The sequence below is a fragment of the Xenopus tropicalis genome, chromosome 6, assembly GCF_000004195.4.
Source record: "Xenopus tropicalis strain Nigerian chromosome 6, UCB_Xtro_10.0, whole genome shotgun sequence".
In the NCBI taxonomy this organism is placed as follows: Eukaryota; Metazoa; Chordata; class Amphibia; order Anura; family Pipidae; genus Xenopus; species Xenopus tropicalis.
In genome coordinates this window covers 52732152-52752184 of record NC_030682.2, presented here as the reverse complement: position 1 = coordinate 52752184, position 20033 = coordinate 52732152, and the positions used below count along the sequence as shown (strand labels likewise).

Here is a 20033-nt window from a genome sequence, read left to right as displayed (position 1 = left end):
CACGTAGAGATTAGTTGCTGGGATTTTTAAAAAGCGAGTTCTAACAACAAGTCACTTGTTTTGTCTATACATAGAGAAGAATATATATCCCCAGTACCTTAACCAACAATACTACTTGAAATCGCTTATCGCTCCTTTTTTTATCACTATCAGATTCTTTTCCAGCAATTTTATGATGAAAACATTGTCATTCAAAAACTATTGGAATCACTGAATGTAAAACCCACTCTGATTTCCCCATTGCACTGAATGTGATTTCTAATTGTGGGCAGGGAATATGACACCTGGATTTGTGGGAAATAGAATTTTTCTGTTGTTGAAATCTCTAGTAATCGCTTGTTAGGAAAAGATGAGCGACTTGTTATCACTGCAAATACTTCACACAGAACATAGGGCTGTCTCCTTTTGCTTGCTAGCTACCGTGACATTTTACTTTTCTGATGTCTTTGGTGACTGTGGGCAGACGATTTGCAATTCATTTTTCTTCTCATCTGCTGCTAATTTATTTTCCTTTATTGTGTAAGAATGCAAAATTGTGTAAAAAAATACATTGTGCGAGACCATCATATGAAAGAATACTGCACAGAGGCATCTCATGCTCGTGATTTTTTAAAGCCCCATCAAGATATTACACCCTGTGCCCAAGTCTTGTGCTTTATTAAATGGTGACTAATGTCTGTTACTGCTAGAGATTAGCCATTTGTGGAGTTAAGTGGAGTTAAATGCAAAATCTTTCAGGAGGGATCACATGTGATTATCTCAGATACAGCTTTGATTATTTACTGATAACACCCCCCCCCCTTAAAAATAATAAAAAAAATATTGGTCTGACTCAAAATAAATCTGCATTTGTTAAGACCTGATAGCTTCATAAACATACATAAACAGATATGATTTTCCAAGTGATGTTACTATATGCTGCTTCTGTACCATTTAAATCAGGAACACTCAGAGGGTTGGCAAAGGGTGAGAGTGACCACTGTTAAGGGGTTGCAATCTTCTTTTTTCTTGTGCTTAGACTGAAATTGATTCAATTTTTTGTCCTCCTACGAGGACTCTATTTACATTAGCAACAGATATACTTGAACGAGCATGCCCCAGAGTTTACCATATTTTTTTGCAGACTACTCTAAATGTGTAAGAAATAAATAGGCACATGCAGTACATGGTAAGGAATTTGTCCACTGCCAGTTCCTCCCAAGCTTCATTTTGGGCTGCTGTGGTAGGAAGGGGAGAGGGGAGAGGAAAACATTTCACTGCCTTCAGCTCCAACTCCACTGCTGCACAAAACAAAGAACCAAATGGGTACCCTCAGTTGGTGTCTGCACAGGCATTACAATTGCACAGCTCACAGGATAGTTATAGGCAAACTAAATACTCTTGATATTGGGCATGGAAAACAAAGACTATGCATTATATCTGGTAATGGGTACTAGCCATATAGCAATGCCCTACCTGATCCACACTTAGGGCACACATCTAATTAATCCGACATAGAGGGTATGCAAGCATTCTGTAATAGTAATACTTAACCATGGATATCCATATGGTGCTAGTCAACAGCCCCAAACTTACTCCAACATATTATTAAAGAATTGACATGTTTTTGAAGCCAGGACCCAACCAAATTATGGGTGGTGCAATAATGTCACCAAAGTTTTGGGGCCCTGCTTGAAATCTTGCCAGCCATCAGCCCACAAACCTGCTAACGTGGCCTGTTTTTTCCACACCGACCTGCCTGGTCTATGGGATCAGTAAATATAACTGGAATGACTTTAAAAGCTCTATCGTTACTACTCTAACATTTAAACTATCCCCCTCCAGCCCTTCTTACATATGTCAGATTACTGCATCAGTTTTCCATCCATTCCATTAGCTTTATGCCTGAACCAATCCCATTATCATGAACCTGATGCCTATAGTACAAAGTCAGTTCTTAGCCTCTTCAAGGAACAGGCAATAACAGCAGACAATATCTGCCTCTGTATGTGCGATTCAGATCTTACTAATATATTCTATTTTCTGTGCTTGTATGTTGACCTGTTTTCGTAAAACTAAAACACAGTTTTGTTGTGACTTTGGGCACTAAGTGAACACATTAATTAATTTATTTTTGCCAGTCCAGTTCTTTATTGTAGAAGCTAAACAATTTCCCTTTGAATTTACTATGCTTCAAATGGTATTTGATTGGTCACTTATTAAGACAACTAAAATAAATTCACTTTTCAGTTGGAGTTGTAAGATACAAATAAGGTCAAAGCAACTGCTGGTGCCGTGTAATTGGCCTACAAAATGTCTTTTCATTGTGGTCATTCAGCTGAAGCACTGACTTTGAAAAGCTTAGATAAATGAAGTACATTTTGTAACCAAAAAGGCAAAGGGGATTAAACTAAATGCCTAGATTTTCTATGCATTTTTCCACATGGCCCTTGCCCCTGCATATTTGCTTGCACTCATAATTACTCAGCATTTAGTTGAGCATTTAGTTATCAAGCATAGAGCTTGCATTTTAATGAGCATTTGAGGATTTGTTTTTAAGTTGAATAGGACTCTGAGCATGTATATAATATCCATTAGTTTGGAAGCAGACATGACAAGTTAAAGGCAAGAGGGCTCATTTACATTCTCAAGTGCAGTAAGCAAAGTGCAGTTTCCAAAATGGATACAACTGTGTATGCACTTTATCACAAATTGGGTGCAATCATGCAGAATATAAGTCTGCCTGGCATCATTTCCGGTGTTCCCTTTAAGTACCCTTTCTTCAGGTAATACACAGAATCTAGATCCTTATATTATAGATTTCCAAATTTCAGTTTCACTTTGCCCCTTTTAGTTTATAACATGGATTTAGAAATATGTAAATATGACCCTAGCCTTAGGATAGTCAGCCACAAAGTTTTGGACTGCTATATATATTTTCAAATAAATGTAGAACTTTAAAGACAAAATCACAGATCAAGTAGCATGGATTATTTCAAAATGTCTTTTCATTGCGTTGGTTATGGCCAAAGTAAATAACCATTAGGCTCTTAAGATTTTCAAGAGGGGAAAATCATCAAAAAAAACAACCTATATTTCTAAGACTAAGCCTGTATACAATAACTAGGTGCCAAGTTTGTAGGAAACCTTACATAATTGTATAACTGGGGTCTGTTTAAGTAAAAGAGTATAAACCATGAAAATCTGCTGCGTTTGAGCTACGTGCACATTGTGACCACACCCCTAAATTACATTCAGGGCAGCATTTTTAGTCCTAAATGTTCTGTTTAAGTAGAGAGTATAAACTAGTTTTTTGGTCATATGCACTTTGTGACCACACCCCTAAATACCACACTCATTTTACCAAAACAAACCTCAGACATGCCAGGATAATTACTACAGAAAATAAATAACAAGCATATTAACCACAAAAGAGCCAGTATAATCACTAAATAAAATGAATAATGGGCATTTTAATCACAGATGTACCATTATAATTACTATGAAAAATGGACAATCTGCATATTAACCCCAGACATGCCAATATAATGACAGTAGAAATGGCCAATGAGCACTTCATTAACTCCAGACATTATATTAAGATGAATGCAGAAATGGATAGACTGAAAACATTCCTCCACCTACACTTGCACAAGCAGAATCCCAACAGCAAAGTTCTTCTTTCCTGCTGCTCCCACACTGCTTGTCTCTCTCTCTCTCTCTCTCTCTCTCTCTCTCTCTCTCTCTCTCTCTGCCTCCCTCTGCCTGGCTCATGTAAAAAATCCAAGATGGCTGTGCATCCCACAGTAAAACATATGGCTATTTTGGTATTTTTATCTAGAAGCAGGGAGCTGAGAAGAGCCAAGAACATGTAAGGCAACTTGTTATGTGTACCATAGATGGCATCCTGTTATCTATAATGAGAAGGATAATGTGGGACTTTGTTGCTGTGTCTTCTCCCTAGTAAAACCTGAACACAAAATGCTGTGCTTATAGCATATGGCCTTTGCTTACAATAAAATGTGGCCTCACTGTATGGTGAAAAGCATATGAAAATAGGTTTGTCTTGTTGCATGTTTTAGTGGCCATGCCTAATTTTCTGCTTAATTTGCTAAAACATGCAGCCTTTCTTGCACTCTTGTATGAAGTGCCTAATAATTTCCAGGTTAGCCAAACCTATATTATTTTTGTGCAAAGGAATAAAGTTTTATATTGCACATATATTTTACATTTTTATCACATTCGACTGTTAGGAGGTAGAAAGTAAAGGCAGACATAACAGATGTATGCAAGTAGAAAAAGAGACCTTACAATTAAAGATAATTACTTTTCAGACATAATTATGTGTCACAGTTTCAGTGTGTTTTAATTAACTAGACATTATACATCGGTACACATTGCTTTTCAGATGTTATTTCAGTTTGAAATTTATATACAGAGTGTGGAACTGACATGAATTTACCAATTATTTTCCACACTAGAAGTTGAGCAACTTTTTCCACAGTAGTTGTGTAAATCGACATTACTTGTGTCAAAATCCACTCCTTGCAATTGCACATAGTTGTGCTTTTCAAGAAAAAAAAGCTATTTTGTAGGAAAAACACAGCAACTTGCACCTGAAATTGCACTTACTGCACATTGCACTTGTGCTCATAAGGCTAAGGACTCACAGGCTGTGTATGAGAGAAAACATAGACAGAGAGAAGCTGACACATCTGCTTTTGTGCAGATTCATGGAGTTGATTTCAGTGCGAAAACACAAACACATGCCAGGCCGACACCTGTCAGTTCAGAGACACAAAAGAGCGGATGGAAATGCCCATGTGAGCTTGCAGCCCTATTATGTTCAGCCTTTAGATATGGGACTGATTTATCAGGGGTTAATAAATGTTACCTCTTAGATTAATATTATCCTTTAATATAGTACTGACATAGTGCACAGCGCTTTACAGAGATTATACATCATTCACTGCCCCAGTGGACCTTAGAGTCTATGGTCCCTATAACATTCACTAAGATCAGTTTTATCTGGAGCCATATAACCTGCCTGACATGGGGAGAACACACAAACTCCTTGCAGATGTTGCCCTGGCAAACCCAGGACCCCAGTGCTGACAGGCCACCATGCCACCCATTTAACAAACCCTCTCCCCCCAGATGTCAACACATTGGAAAATCAGGATTGGGATAGGTGATAGTACGCAGCACTGTTAAGTGCACTCTGTGGAGTAGATTGGTATTTGACTGCAAAGCAGTCACACATTCTGTCGAATGGATACAGGTATCAAGTTTGTAAAGTTTGTAAAAATTAATCAATGGGGAAAAATATCAAACTGCTGGCAATTAACGTTGGTAAATCTGCTCATGTAAACACTTGAGCAGATTTATCAATCTTAATTGCCAGCAGTTTAACTCGCTCACTATTGGTACATTAACCTCAATGGCATAACACGACATGCTGCACCCCACACCCAAAAAATCTTCAGAGGGCCCAGGGCGCACCCATTTGCTCACCTGTGTCCCCTGCTCCCTGACAGTTCCTGCTGAGTAGGTAAGAGTGTGGCTGGTGAGGGGGTACTTCTTATAGTGGAAGCAGCCCCCCCTGTCCAGGCCTGTCCCCTGGGCCCCCATGCAACCACAGGGTCTGCTTCCTCTATAGTTACACCACTGATTAACCTTTAGTCAAAAAGAGGATATGAAGGTGGGGTTACAATGACATTAACTGAAAAACATTCTTCCAGCTCTCTTTGTTTATCTTCAACTATAGTCATTTTGTGTAAAGTTGAAAAAAAACAAAACACATACATATTTATAAACCCAGTAAAACCTACCTTTTAATATGTATAAAATAAATCTTATGAGAAATCATCTGTTTTTTTTTTGTTTTTGTTTTTAATTTGAGAATTCATTTCCAGAAACACACGGGATATCGTTTTAAAGTGAATTAATTCTACCAATTTAGCTAATGTGAGTATTCCAGGAATGGCCTATAGCTTTTGCCTTTTGCTGTAATTACCCAAGAACCCTTCCCTCTAAAAGAGAATGTGAAATGAATGTGAGCTTCCTAGGGAGTGGGAATTCTCCTTTCATGTAATAGGATGAAAGCTCTGAAAGCAATTTTGATGGTTTTAAAGTTAAGGACATTTGCATATGTTGTAATCAGAAGCAGTTCATTATCCCTACAAATATTATCATATTTCTGAACTATAGTGTTATCATTTGAAGCTACATTGATGAAAAGATGATAATTACAGTGAACAAGTAGTGTGTATATAACATGCCTGTCCATCCTTGTCATCGGAGGTCAATTGGTTTTGCGATACGTCTCTAAAAGGTACACAAAGGAAGAAATGAGCAAGTCAGCATGACATGTATTACACACTTATTTGAGCGTGAGTGATGTACTTACTAGTTCCTCCTTTATTGGTTATTACCCCCACCCCCAGCTCTAAAGGGATTTGGTCTAAAGGAATTCTGGAGGGAGACAAAACACATTGTAACAGGGGTGAAATGAACGAGGCTGGAGTCTGCTGACTGGCTAATCAGCACTGAGTGCAGGCTACAAATCTCCAGGTATGTTGGGGATAAAACTGGTAACTTAAGTTTCATAGCTTTTAGCATTCTTAAAGCATGTTGCTATTTAATTACTTTCTACTTGCCCCTTTTCTACTCTACTCTACCCCTTTTCTACTTCTACTCCAGCAGAAACTGAAACATGGATGTGATCAACTCTATAACCCATGTATGTCTCCTTCTTGCTATGTAGCTTACCCATATGTGTTGGGCAATGTTATTGATTTTAGCTGTACAGTTACAATGCAGAGCAACATGTACGTCTTGATCCCTCTAAGATTACTATACTTTTACTGAAACCCCCCTTCCCGAGGAGAAATTAGATGTCGGAAAAGAAAAGGTTCAGCGCTGGTGCAAATTGCGACTGACCTGCAGGGAAAGGGTTGCTATAGTCAAGGCTTACTTGGTCCCTATGTTTCTGTACCTGTCCTACATTTACCCAATACCTGCCACACTGTGTGCAGCTTTGCAGGCTATGTTTTTTACAATGCTCTGGGGTAACAAGATCACTTTGGTTAAGAGGGGCATTACTTACCTGCCAAAGAGCAAAGGTGGCCTCGACATGGTGTGCCCTATAGCCTTTTTTGCATCCACATTCTTGACATTTAACTTTTCCAAGTTGGATGCAGACCCCCCTGCATTGTGGCAGATAGGAATCTCATATTGGTCTGAGCCAAACCTCACCAAGTGGTATAAGGGAGAAAGGTTGACCCAAGTCAGACGGAAAAATTGCAACATTCCTGAATATGTCATCACTGCTTTGGTATGGGTCAGGAAGTGGGCCTTGTCCAAGCGCCAGCTCGATACGGTCCCCCGAAAGGCCCTGTATAGTGAGATTGTTCAGGGTTATTTTGTTGCTGCCCCTGTGCTCAGTGACTGCATCGGTGACACCGCAGAGCGCTCACTTCGTCTCTTGAACAGCAAATCGTTACCTCCCAAACTGTACGATGTTCAGTGGCTGTCTCTGCATGGGAAACTGAAGGTGCGGGGTAATTACCGGCACCTCTCTCGGCCGGACAGGGTGTGCCCCTGGGGTTGTGCTGTTGAGGAAACTCAATGCCATTTTTTGGTTGACTGCCCAGTGTCAACAGCGGTCAGGCGTTCCCTAGCAACAGAGTTACAGTTTCCTTCTCTCAAAGTGGCCGGATACGCTCACCTGGCCTATGGAACGCTAGATAACGCCGCCTACAGTGCTGACCACACCTACATCATTGTGTCGGTCTTTAAGTATTTCCTGTGGCAGTTCCGGTGCAAGCAGACCATTGGGCACCCTAACACCTCTGTAGACACCATGGTGAGGGCAATGATTAGTGAGTTGGCCAAGCTGCGCATCCCACTGCCATGATACCAGGGCCCACATTAGCCGCCCTTACCCTGTTAGCTGCTGCCTGGCTTACTGGTTATTTGTGCTCTCAACTGGGATCCCCATGGGGCCATAGTTCAGGTAATAATGTGTTTCTCCCAGGTTTTCTGGGAGTTGTCACGTTGTTATTAGACTGGGTTCTTACATGGGACTTAGAGCTTTCTGGACCTGCCAAGCTAACTATGTTGGATTTTGCTCCTTCAGACCCCCGGGAGCAAAAGGATGTAAATGGTTTTGATTTTCCATCGTCCTCTTCCGGAAATCCACGGCAAAATCATAGACTCTTCCCAGGACTGAGAATGCTTTTGTCCATATGTCAGGATCTTCATCAGGACATTTGGCCAGTGGACTGGGGGGGGGGTGAATTTTTAGTTGTAACTTGAAATTATTGGCCGGCATGTCGGTCTGAGTTCTGTTAATTCTCTTTTGTGAAGTTTTTAATAAATGTTGTACATATACACTTGTGTAAATTCAGTCCAGCACAGACATTGCTGGTAATACACTGTACAAAAAAAGCCATCAGCTACTTTATTGCTTTCCCAATAAATCAGTCTTTTGCCGCAAGCTTTAGAGTATGTGACTATTATTGTCAGTTCCAGACTGATTTACAGATGCCATGTTAAGAATACAGAAAGATATAAAATCTGAATTTGACAAAAAAAAGTAAACTTTAGCAGTGAATGCATTAGAATTCAGTGCCAACTAGTCTATGTACAGATAGACGGCAGTGCTTTTTTAAAAAGATTTATTGCCATGGTTCTTCAGCTTAAGTGTTTCATTAATATGGATAGAGCTTTTGTCCAAACATATTACTTGTATCACATCTGTAAATGATGTTTGTCAGTGTTATACGGACATTCTATTCATACATATTCATTATTAGTGGTTACAGGCGCATAGGGTTCGATGGCAATCTATATAAACTTTTATATTTTGGCCCGGGAATAGGGCACAGTACAATACAGAATATCACTGCTCTTTTAAAAATAATTGCAGAAGAAGAGGGCAAAGCAGACAGTGATTAAGCATGTATTTTGAACCATAAAGTAAATGATATAGGTTAAAGTACCCCCTACTGTAATATGTAAGACTATTAGAAGTCATATGTCCGTATAAAGGCTGTAGGCTGTAGGCTGAGTGCTTTTTTTATAGGTCATGTAATTTCAAGGTTACTTATAATGGTGGTCACATGTTACTGTTTGTGTGGGAAAACATAATAGAATTGGTGCTTTGGAGTAATGAGTTGTATTTTAGTACTTTGTGCATTCCTTTTAGAGCAATAAAAATATAGTTCAGTCAACTGGGTATCATTTTTAGAGGAGGCTAGGATATGTAATTCAGCAGGTTCTCGCTCTTTTATAAGGAATTGTAAGAGGTGCAATTTAGCAGATTAGACATTTCTTTCATGGGTATTTTTGGAGTGAGAGACACTAAGGGGCACATTTACAAAAGCACGAACGCACGAGCGTTCATGCGAACGCTCCGAGCGTATTTTAGACGATTTTTTAGGGCGTCCGCACGACTTTTTCGTACAGCGCACGACTTTTTCGTACACTGCACGACTTTTTCGGACGTTTGCACGAAAAAATCAGAAAGGTTTTACCGCTGTTTACAATTGTTCCGTACGAAAATTTTGTGACTTTCGGATCGCCAATACGATATTATCGTGACTAATACGATTTTTTTGTAAGCATTTTCGTGATATTTGCGATCTTACGAAATTTTCGTTTCCAATACGATTTTTTCCTATTTGTGATTTGGATTCGTGGATTAGTAAATGTGCCCCTAAGAGTTGTAGTCTATGAGGCCATGACTACTTCATTACTTTCTAAGGGCACCCGCTTGGCAGTAGACTAAATATAGGAGGATAGAAGGCTTGACACCATCCCTAAGACCATTGTGGCCACACACATTAGGACAGTTGTGTTTCAGCTATTGCAGTATATTTGCTCGCTGCGCATGTACTGGTTCTGGGAAAAACGGGTGAGGGTCTGTTCACCACGCTAAACTGAAGGCCAATAGCATCAGCTGAGCTACCCCCTCTCAGGTTATGCTGGATACTTCCTTCTCTTGGTGCCATTTATAAAGATCAGATGCTTTCTTTCAAACAGATGAATATTTAAAGCTACCCGCTGATTGGTTACCATGGCTTACTAGATCTGGTACAAACTCTGTGATTTATATTATATCATCTCCATTTAATAATATATTTTGGTGCATAACAAAACTCTTTTGTCTCTGCATTTATTAAATAATCATTTAGGAATCAGTCTAAATGTAAATGACTAATTGCATTGTATTAAGATAAAATAATTCTTAATAACACTGTCTCTTTAAAACTGGATACAGTACAGAGGGGGTCTTATTTTATTTGCTGTCACAGCAAAGTCACAGCTCCCATCATCTTCAGCATCTTTCAGCACTATATGGTGAACCAGGTTTTCTGCCCTTAGCCCAAGTGCTACAATAATTCATTGAAAATGTTGCAGTAATTGGCAAACTCAATTATTTGTAACTCATGTCAGATTTTGTTTTTATGAGCTCCAGCATCCAAGCCTTTATTTAAAGTGGTGATTATGAGAGGCTTAGTAAATGCCAAGCAATGCAAAACCCTTATTTAATCATTTCTATTAATCATTTGTACTCATTGACTTTTTCTACTTGGGGGATTAAAAGCAATAAAGGTTTATATGTCTGCCTGTGCAAGAAATTCATTATAATTCCAACCCCTACTCCAACCCGTGGGGATAAAGATGCTATGATTACCTTTTTATTCCATTATTGAAAGAAAATGTATCTTAATAATGAATGTTTCTATGTATTCAAATGCATCTGTATGGATAATTTCCAGCCTTGGGTCTGTAAGATTAGCTATGGGCAAAGGAAAAGGAACAGTGGGAATAGTCTGCTCGTTAGTGTGTACAGTGGCCCTCGTTTACTAATAATGGTGCAAACGTGCAGCTGTACAGTAACCCTTAGCAACCAGACACTTCACTTAATTATTTACACTGCACTAGGCTGAAGCAAGATTATCAAAGCCGGCACCTTAAGTGCCTGGCACAGCAAAAGACCCTTTCCCACAAGTCATACTCGCCACTTGATATTTATGAACTTAACAACCTTATGGCATCAATTGGACATGGGGTGATAGGTGATATGTTATACATCAATGTATACAGTTGAAAACCCTATTGTTATGAAAAAAAAAACAGTTTAAGGGTAAAGTCATAATCTGACTTGAAGGTGTTTATGGCTTGAGAATGCAGATATGAGAGACAAAGCTGCTGTAAACACAAACCTGTGTTTACAGGTTAATGGCTTGATAAGCCTATACCCTAAAGCTGGCCATACATGCACCGATACTATCGTAAGAAACCTCGTTTCGTACGATATTCGGTGCGTGTATGGCATGCCGGCGAGTCGACCGAAATCGCAGGAAGCTGCTGATATCGGACAACTCGCTGATCGGCCAGGTTAGAAAATTTTGATCGGGCGCCATAGAAGGCGCCTGACCAAAATCTGCCGTCAGGGCTGAATCGGCAGAAGGAGGTAGAAATCCTATTGTTTCTACCTCCTTATCTGCTGTTTCAGCCCTGACTGTGTGTGGCGGATCTGACGATGTTTCGTGCGACCGACGGTCGCACAAAACATCGTCAGATCGCCACGTGTATGGCCAGCTTTAGGGTGAAGACACACTGGTCTATTAGTAGCAGCTAGTTTTTCAAGGCCACTAAACTCCAGAAAATACCCTGCCATAGACAATACTGAGAACTGCCTCTGCTAAAACATAGAGCAAATTATCAGCAGCAGGGCGACTAATCTTTCCATGTGTCACAGCCACTAATCTCCCCGAAAGCCTTTCCACTGGCAACAAAGGGAATTGCCAGTGGAAAGAACTATGAATCGCTGGTTTCCTCTTTCAGGCAACTTTTCGCAACTTCAGAAACGATATGTAGGTCATTCCATCAGCAATTCCTCTTGGTTACAGGTGGAACGGCTTTTTGGGGGAGATTAGTCACCCCGCGATAGCAGAGATTTATCGTGGGCGACCAATCTCACCATGGGACATTAAGGCGATAGGCTTATCAAGCCAGTAACCTGTAAACACAGCAGCTTTGTCTCTCTTATCTGCATTCTTATGCCATAAACACCTTCAGGTCACATTATGAGTTTAGGAGATTCCCCTCCTAAACTTCTTCATTCTGTTAATGGCTGGAGCTTGCCAATGGCCTAGATCTGCTGACATCTGTTACCGCCAGTCATTGTTCAGTCTGAGCACAACTTTCTTTCACAGTAAAATGCATATGTGACTGACTCTATGTGGACTCACTTGACCAGGAATGGATTTGTGGCAAGGCCACAAAGGCCTTGACCTAGAATGGCACAAATTAAAAGGCGGAATGCCACCCAGCCTCTCCTGAAGTTTTGTTATATTTGGAGCACTGGGCACATGTCCCGTGTGCTCTGGGTCTAAGATGAAAGGACCCACTTGTGGGCGATCCTGGGGTCGGAGGGGGGGGTTGGAAGACAGCCTCTGGGCCCTGCACTTGACTAAATGCTAAAGTTCTAGACGTATCAAATACAAGTGATCGCTTACAAAAAATAAGCTAGAAAACAAAGGGATGCAACCACTTTCTCACTGACAGAGTCAAAGACAAATTGAAAATATTCTAATAATCCCTATTAAGCACACAGCAACATAGAACCACTGTCACTGTTATGAGGAAGAAATGAGGGATAAGGACAGTGCACTAAACCAAATAGCTAAAGCCTCAGCACTGCAACCTTCACCTCTTTACATACTGAGGAATACATGTCAGTTACCAGATGGTAAGTTCCTCTCAACAAAGCTGCAAAACACTCCTGAGATTTGCTTCCAAGTCACTATAAATCAAGACTGCCATCTGTACTGCAAAAAGCTCAGCAAAAAACTTCATTTTTGAGAGAACTCTGTATAAAAAATTGGTACGGGTATAGGATCTGTTATCCGGAAGCCAGTTATCCAGAAAGCTCTGAATTTTGTGAAGGCCATCTACCATAGACTTCATTTTAATCAAAACATATTTTTAAAAATGATTTCCTTATAGATATTATAGATTTCTCTATAATAATAAAATGGTACCTTGTACTTGATGCCAACTAATGTATTATTTATTCTTATTGGAGGCAAAATTATCCTATTGGGTTTATTTCATGTTTAAATAATTTTTAGTAGACTTAAGGTATGAATATCCAAATTATGTGTGTATTTTTGGGGGGCTGCACTTATATACCTGTAGTGTATTTGACACATGCGTTATGCGAACCAAGGGTATTTTTGTATCATATTAGCTCTGAGGTTACTATCCCCCCCCCCCCCCAGACTCTACTTATTTTATAGGTTAAGACTGTTTTTATGATATGATATTGAATGTGAAAATGTGACAGCAGGTTTAATACAGGTTTGATGGTATGTTGTATTACCTCAGATATTGATTCAGGTAAGGAAACGTTGTCATAGACTTCTGTATGATGGTGTGAAATGTTTAGATTCACTTTAATGTACATGAGAAAATATATTTACTTTTGGCAAATACTACTATACAATAATAAGCATGTTAGATGATTCTAGATACATTTTTAATAGATAAAATTGTTTTTTGAGATGTCCTTTCTGTAATTCAAAGCTTTCAGGATCTTGGGTTCCTAATCCCATAGCTGCAGCATAGAATACCATCAAGTTCCACCCCTTCCAAATGAACCCTCAGTGCACATATATAATATATATATATTTTTTTTTTCAATACATTTTTTCACTTTATTGTTAAGTCCTTGTGTGTGCGGTTCTCTGTCCCTATTTGTCCTTATTTTGGCCAGCACCCAAGGCATTTAAACCTCTATAGGGTGTGCTCCACTCTTTCTTGTATATATATATATATATATATATAGAAGTCCAAGCAACAGGCACTCACGTCTGATGGAGTCAAAGATCGCCTGGGTGCAGTATTAGAGCTGTAGTTTAGAAAGCAAAAAAGGTAAGAATGCCAAACCTAAAGGTTTTTGCTTGAATAAACTACTCTATTTTTCTACACTAAGCCCTGTGAGTGCGGCATTCTTACATTTTTTGCTTTCTATATATATATATATATATATATGTTTAGATGTTAAGCATGAGTGTATACTCATGCTTAACATCTAAACATATATCTCATATATATATATATATAAACTATATAAACCAATACATATTACCTGTTAAACTGTATTAGCCTTGGATGTTATACATGTTTAAGAAATCTTCCAAGCAGACATTAAACATAATATGAAAAATTTAATATTCAAAGTAAAAGTATGGGACCTGTTTTCCAGAATGCTCAGAAACTGGGGTTTTCAGATAAGGGATCGTTCTGTAATTGGGATCACCATACCTTAAATCTGCTGAATATTATTTAAATATGAAATAAACCAAATAGGATTGTTTTGCCTTCCATGTGGATTAATTATTATCTTAGGATCAGATACAAGCTACTATTTTATTATTACAGAGAAAAAGGAAATCATTTTTAAAAATCTGAATTATTTGCTTAAAGTGGACTCTATGAGAAATGGCCTTTCCCAGAGCTTTCTGGATAACAGGCTTCCAGATCCCATACCTCTATTTCATCTTGAAATTGAAAGATGGACAAGCTAATTTCTGCTAGTGGTAAAACTGACTATAAAAAGAAATAGTATAAGGTCTATAGGTTCAAAAATGAAAAATGGTTGGTGAACTTTGTATAAAATACTTGCGAAAAAAAAGCTTTAGCTCCTAGTTGTTGCTCTGTGCAACACTACCCAAAATAAATGTTTTGCAGCATTTAGTAGTTTCTCTATACTGGCATTCATAATAAGGTCATGAAAATGATCTAACAACTGTATGTCCAAGCACTGTAAAGAAACCTTGTGGCATTCTAGCACTTTATTTTTGTAAAGTCCAATGACATCATAGAGCGACAAATTCTTCTAAGGAAGTAAAATAACAAAAAAGACAGTTTGAAAGTCCCACAGAAGTATATCCACAGTCTAAATAAATTGATGGCCCAAGAGTAACTGAAGCAGCTGATCCAAAGTGCAGGAGACCTTTCCTCTCTCTGAAGACTGACCTCCAAGCTCTCTTTGGGACTCTTTTTATGCCCCTGTTGGCCCATCCTCCCAGCTAATCCCTATTGTTATTATGCAGAGGTATCATGATGGGATAACTGGATTATCTCTCCCTGGCTCTGCCTATTGTTCTCATGGAAGCATGCGCAGGCTTGCTGGAGCCACTAGGAATATCAGTATTTATCTGATTCCTATTGTCTATACAGACACACCTTGGAGAAGTCCTTAATCCTGTCGACTTGGGGTTTTAGACAGAAATCAGATCATTAGTAGTTTTTCTGTATCCATCACAATAACCATTTGAATTGATTTATTTTTAAGAAACTAAGTTCTCAGTAATACTGAGTAAAACACATTAATCATCACAAACTGACCCTCGTGGAAAATAACGTCATTTGGCAAAAAATTCTACCAAGCATGATCAGAATCTAATTTCATCAGATTAAATATCTTGAAAATAAAGTGTAAATCAATTGTTTTCTGCCAAAGAGATATTAAAGAGGTTTATTGCCCTTAGCTATTCCACTAAGGAAATGGCACAACTTTAGAAAACATCAAATTACTTTTCAGACATTTCCCGCACCACCAATTCTTTCTTCTCATTGTTTGATGTTAGCAAAACATACAGAGATTGCTGGGCAGATTCAGTCAGTATGGTGCATCGATCAATCAGCAGCTGGGCAGATATAGTGTTATTTAGGTGTTTGGTGTGGGGAAAATATCTATTTAATATTTCCAGCAGAAATCTCATTACATTTGTGGGATCCAGGTATATGTAGAGAATTAGAGAATCTTTTTGCCTAAGATGGGAAAACGATTTATTAAATTGCATTGATTTACAGGGGAAATACAGCTTAAAAAAGAATTAGGCTAGATATAGTACACACTGTGCCATATTATTGATATAGTGCCTTAAAGGGGACCTGTCACCTTAAGAAATTATTCCAAATTGATTTCTATTGTGTTTGTCAAGAAAAATAAACTTTACTTACACTATATAAATTATTTTAATCTTATTTTCTTCAGCCTTGGAATTCACAATTGCAGCAAGTAGGCAGGGGCCATTTTGTGGACACTGTTATCAAAGCAGGCATTGCATCCTGCCAAAATCTTGTTTCTGTGCCAGTATGGGGGGACCTGATGCCCATATCCATGCACTGGTTACAAAATTACATGGTGAGGAGGGAGGGGGAATGTGAGGAGTGCAGCAACATCTAAGAAGTCCTGAATTGAACGTGAAAGTAACTCTCTGCCCCACCCCTATGCCTAAGGCATAGAGGCGGGACAGGCAATATATGATTGACAGCTGGGATTTTTAATTGCCTTTATAATGGATATGGATGTGGTAATAAAAAAATGATTTTGGGTTTCATGTTTAATTCGAAAAGGGCTTTTATTATACAGCTTTTTATGTCTGGGTGACAGGTCCACTTTAAAATTGGTTACAGTTACTGCAAGCGAGTTCCTAAACTCACTTGCATTTTCTGCAGTTACTTGGTTTGCCAAACTGAATTTAGAAAAAATAATTTTTTTTCCCAACTAGTGGGTTTCTGACAAAAATAAAGATCTTGCCAGCTTTCAAGTGAGGCTCAAGGGATCATAAATCAGTCCTTAAATGTTTTTGGCTTCTGTACTAGCCCAAGATGACCGCAGTCCTTCAGCAGTGAATATCTGTGTTTCTCAAGATGCAATATACAGCACATTCTCTGGGCTACTGTCAGTTGCCTGAGTTTAGCGACAAACTCACACTATACATTACATATAACAATAATATAAAAATAAGAATATAAGGCTAATTAGTAATTCATTCAGAATCACCCTGCACGACAAACCATCACATTCTGCATCAGAAGCTTATATACAGCCTTGTAGCTTTTATAACAGACAAACCACATTTTCTGCTTGATGATTTCTGACAACCCCTAAGATTGGCTTCTTAACAGCTGCCCAACACACTGAGCATGTGAGTGTCAGTTATATAGATGATGGCTTAACAAGACTCATGGACAAACCATGGACAACTTCAAAGATGTGGATCATTACTGTCATAGGGCTGCTGCACTTTTTTGCTGATTTAGTAAATTCAGAATATAAAATATAGAATGTTAGCCCTATTCATTTTAAGGCTTTATTTATCCTTTGAGAATTCATTCTCAGTGCTGCTGGACTATAGCTCCCAGCATGCTTTAACCCTTGATATTATACTGAGGAGGTATAGTCCAGAAACATTTGGAGTGAGCAGCCATATTAACATTCCTTTTAATATTATTCCTTCCACTTCCCATTTTAATTTCTGTGTTTCCTTTACTTTTTTTTGTGGTCTAGGTCTTTGTAGCCAAAATCATAAAATTATGTATCCATTTGAAATGAAAATGATAACAGGTTAAGTAGGGAATGAGCAGTTTACCAGTTACACACATCTCTATATTCTGCAGTGGATATGATGTATTATATACCTCAAAAGGAGTTAAAAAACAGATTTTAATTTGTCTCTCAGTGAAGCCCTTCTATTATAGTTTTGTTATAGGGAAACTGTGTTATTGTGGTTTACTTTTCGCCTATTACAAAGGATTTCTATATACAGAGGCATGACAATACAACGACTCCCAATAACAATGTTGGATTCTCCACGTGTTGCCTACTATAATTGAGTTTATTTAAACAGACCTGGTATAATGCCTTGTGACTGCTTTATGAGAAGAAACATTTGTGGTGATAAAGGTGACTTTCATAAAATAGTGATCAGCAGGTGAATAGGGATGACTCTTCTCTCTTTTGTCTCCCAGACAGAATGATGAGTAAACTAGAGGACAAGAAGGAGCAGATGATACCATGAAGAGAAGTTCACAGGCCCTCTGTTGCCATCTGTTTAGTAAGTAAAGACTGAAATCACCATCAGCATGTTCACCTTCACTTTATAATTTATTGATTAAAAAATTCTGTACTGTTTCTGAAATAATCAAGTTACTCGTCACTTTCCCCCTCTCAGCAATCTATCTCTTTGTGCAGCTTTGTTCTGAAACAATTAGCTATAATACAGTAATTAAGCAAAGGAGAAGCACACAACAATGTATTTGACCAAACTATATAAAGTATAATTCATCTCATTAAGTTTTCATTTTCATGTTAGTTCCCCTTTCATTCTTACTTCTTCGTAAGAAGTCGGCGGCAGTGGTTACCTAAATGTACACTGTGATGTACCATTTGATCGTCTTCTGGTGACCACCAAATCTATTATATAGATTTCAGTACAATAGTAATAATTAGTTGAGAAAACATTTTAATTCTATGCACAATGTAGAAAATTTATGTCTAAGGAGATTTCCAATATATATAAATAATTTTAAAGTTATTGTAAATGTAATTGCAGTTAAAAGCAGTTTCTGTGTCTCCTTTAATAATGCCTTCTAAGGTTGACAGAGGTCTTGGCTGGAGGAAAGATGACTGCCTATACAATCAGGGCAGTATCTAAGGCACCAGACCCAGAAGCACCCCTCTTGGAAATTGTTGCACACAGTAGAGTTTCTATAAAGTGCATGTGACACTGCCTGGCAACAAGGCACCACCTCTCCAACTGGGGGAATTTATATTATATTTACACATGAACCCATGGGTGGAGGTAAGACTGGTAGCAGAAGGCACAATAGGCGACCCATCCGGCCACCTCGCCCCCACTGCTACATCCCCTCCATGCGAGTGCATGAACGCGCACATGCGCACCATTGAGGGGGGAGCACAGCACTAAAGTGGGCAGACAGCATGCAGAGGGGGGATCGAACAGGAAATTAGTGGCTAGGGGTTGGCAACAGAGTTACCTGCCTAGCGCCTCCTCACTGTTGCACCCTAGGCAGGTGCCTCTTCTGCCTAACCCTAGTTCTGGTCCTGAGTGGTAGACAGAAGGGGCATGTGCGTAGGGTCCAACAGAGGGGGCGATAGCCATATACTTCTTCCTGCCCACCACTAGTTCCCCCCAGCTAAGAGAGAATTGATGAAATTAAACTTCCCACTTGTTACTTTTGCACAGCAGGGGGGTCAAACAAGGGCAGGGGTGTGCCTTAGGTGCGCCACATGTTTGGCCCTGCAATAGATGTCCTTACTAAAGCTGGGCCCTATATATATAAATACAACCCTGCACACAACCCTGCTGCAATGGTATGAGTAGTCAGGGAAAGTAGAAGAGGGACCTTTGAGAGGTAGACAAACTGATTTTTTTATTGGTGTCTAGGCAGCCTGAGCTTTCGGAAAGAGCTTTCAGAAAGAGACAGTTCTACACAATAGAACTAGTTTCAGATAACTTACTCCCATGTAACTGGAGGAGTCCCAAACGGACTTGGATTTCTTACTATTGAGTGCTATTCTGGTATCTACTGGGAGCTGCTATTTTGCTACGTTCCCATTGCTCTGCTGATTGGTTTCTGGGGGAGGAAAGGGAGGGGGATGATGTCACTCCAACTTGCAGCGTAGCAGTAAAGTATACCAGTATACATTTTCTCATAATTAAACAGCAATACAACCAGATTCTTAACAATGACATTTAGCAAATCTTAAAGGGCAACACACTGGATAAATCTGGGTAACCAAGTCTAAAGAATATAATTGTTGCAAAAAATATAAAGCCTTAAAATATATAAGGATATTATAGGGATAATAGGTGAAAATATGTTTACTATAATACACAACAATTTAGGAAAAAACATTTTTCATCTAAATGTAAATTTTGGTGGAAATTAGTGGATTTATTCAAGGCCATTCATGCAACTATGAGCTGATCTGAAAGGTAAATAAGTTATAATAGTGCTGCTGCATTTGTTTTTTCCTTCCATGCCAACAATGCTTAAAGGGAGAGTAACAGAATTACCCACTGATCTTATCAAAGCTTTAACTAGATGTCGATCTGGAATGATTTATGTGTTAGTCCATATGAGTAATACATTTTTCGGCATTGTCTTCCTGTAACTACAGAAATTTGATTTTGTCTGGCTGAGACCACATCTGAATT

The 20033-nt window shown here is 38.9% G+C and overlaps 1 protein-coding gene across 3 annotated transcripts in view; it reads left to right on the top strand.

The window, feature by feature from the left end:
• Positions 1-20033, top strand: part of tmem108 (transmembrane protein 108) — a 103432-nt gene that overhangs the window by 31166 nt on the left and 52233 nt on the right. Inside the window, exons 1-2 of one of the 3 annotated variants that reach the window (XM_018094986.2) lie at positions 6447-6552; positions 17821-17906. In XM_018094986.2, coding sequence (XP_017950475.1) covers positions 17867-17906 — 40 coding nt within the window. In that variant the 5' untranslated portion in view covers positions 6447-6552; positions 17821-17866. Of the gene's footprint in view, positions 1-6446; positions 6553-17820; positions 17907-20033 lie in introns of those variants that run through there. The other 2 variants (XM_004915367.4, XM_002937746.5) reach the window with 2 other exon arrangements.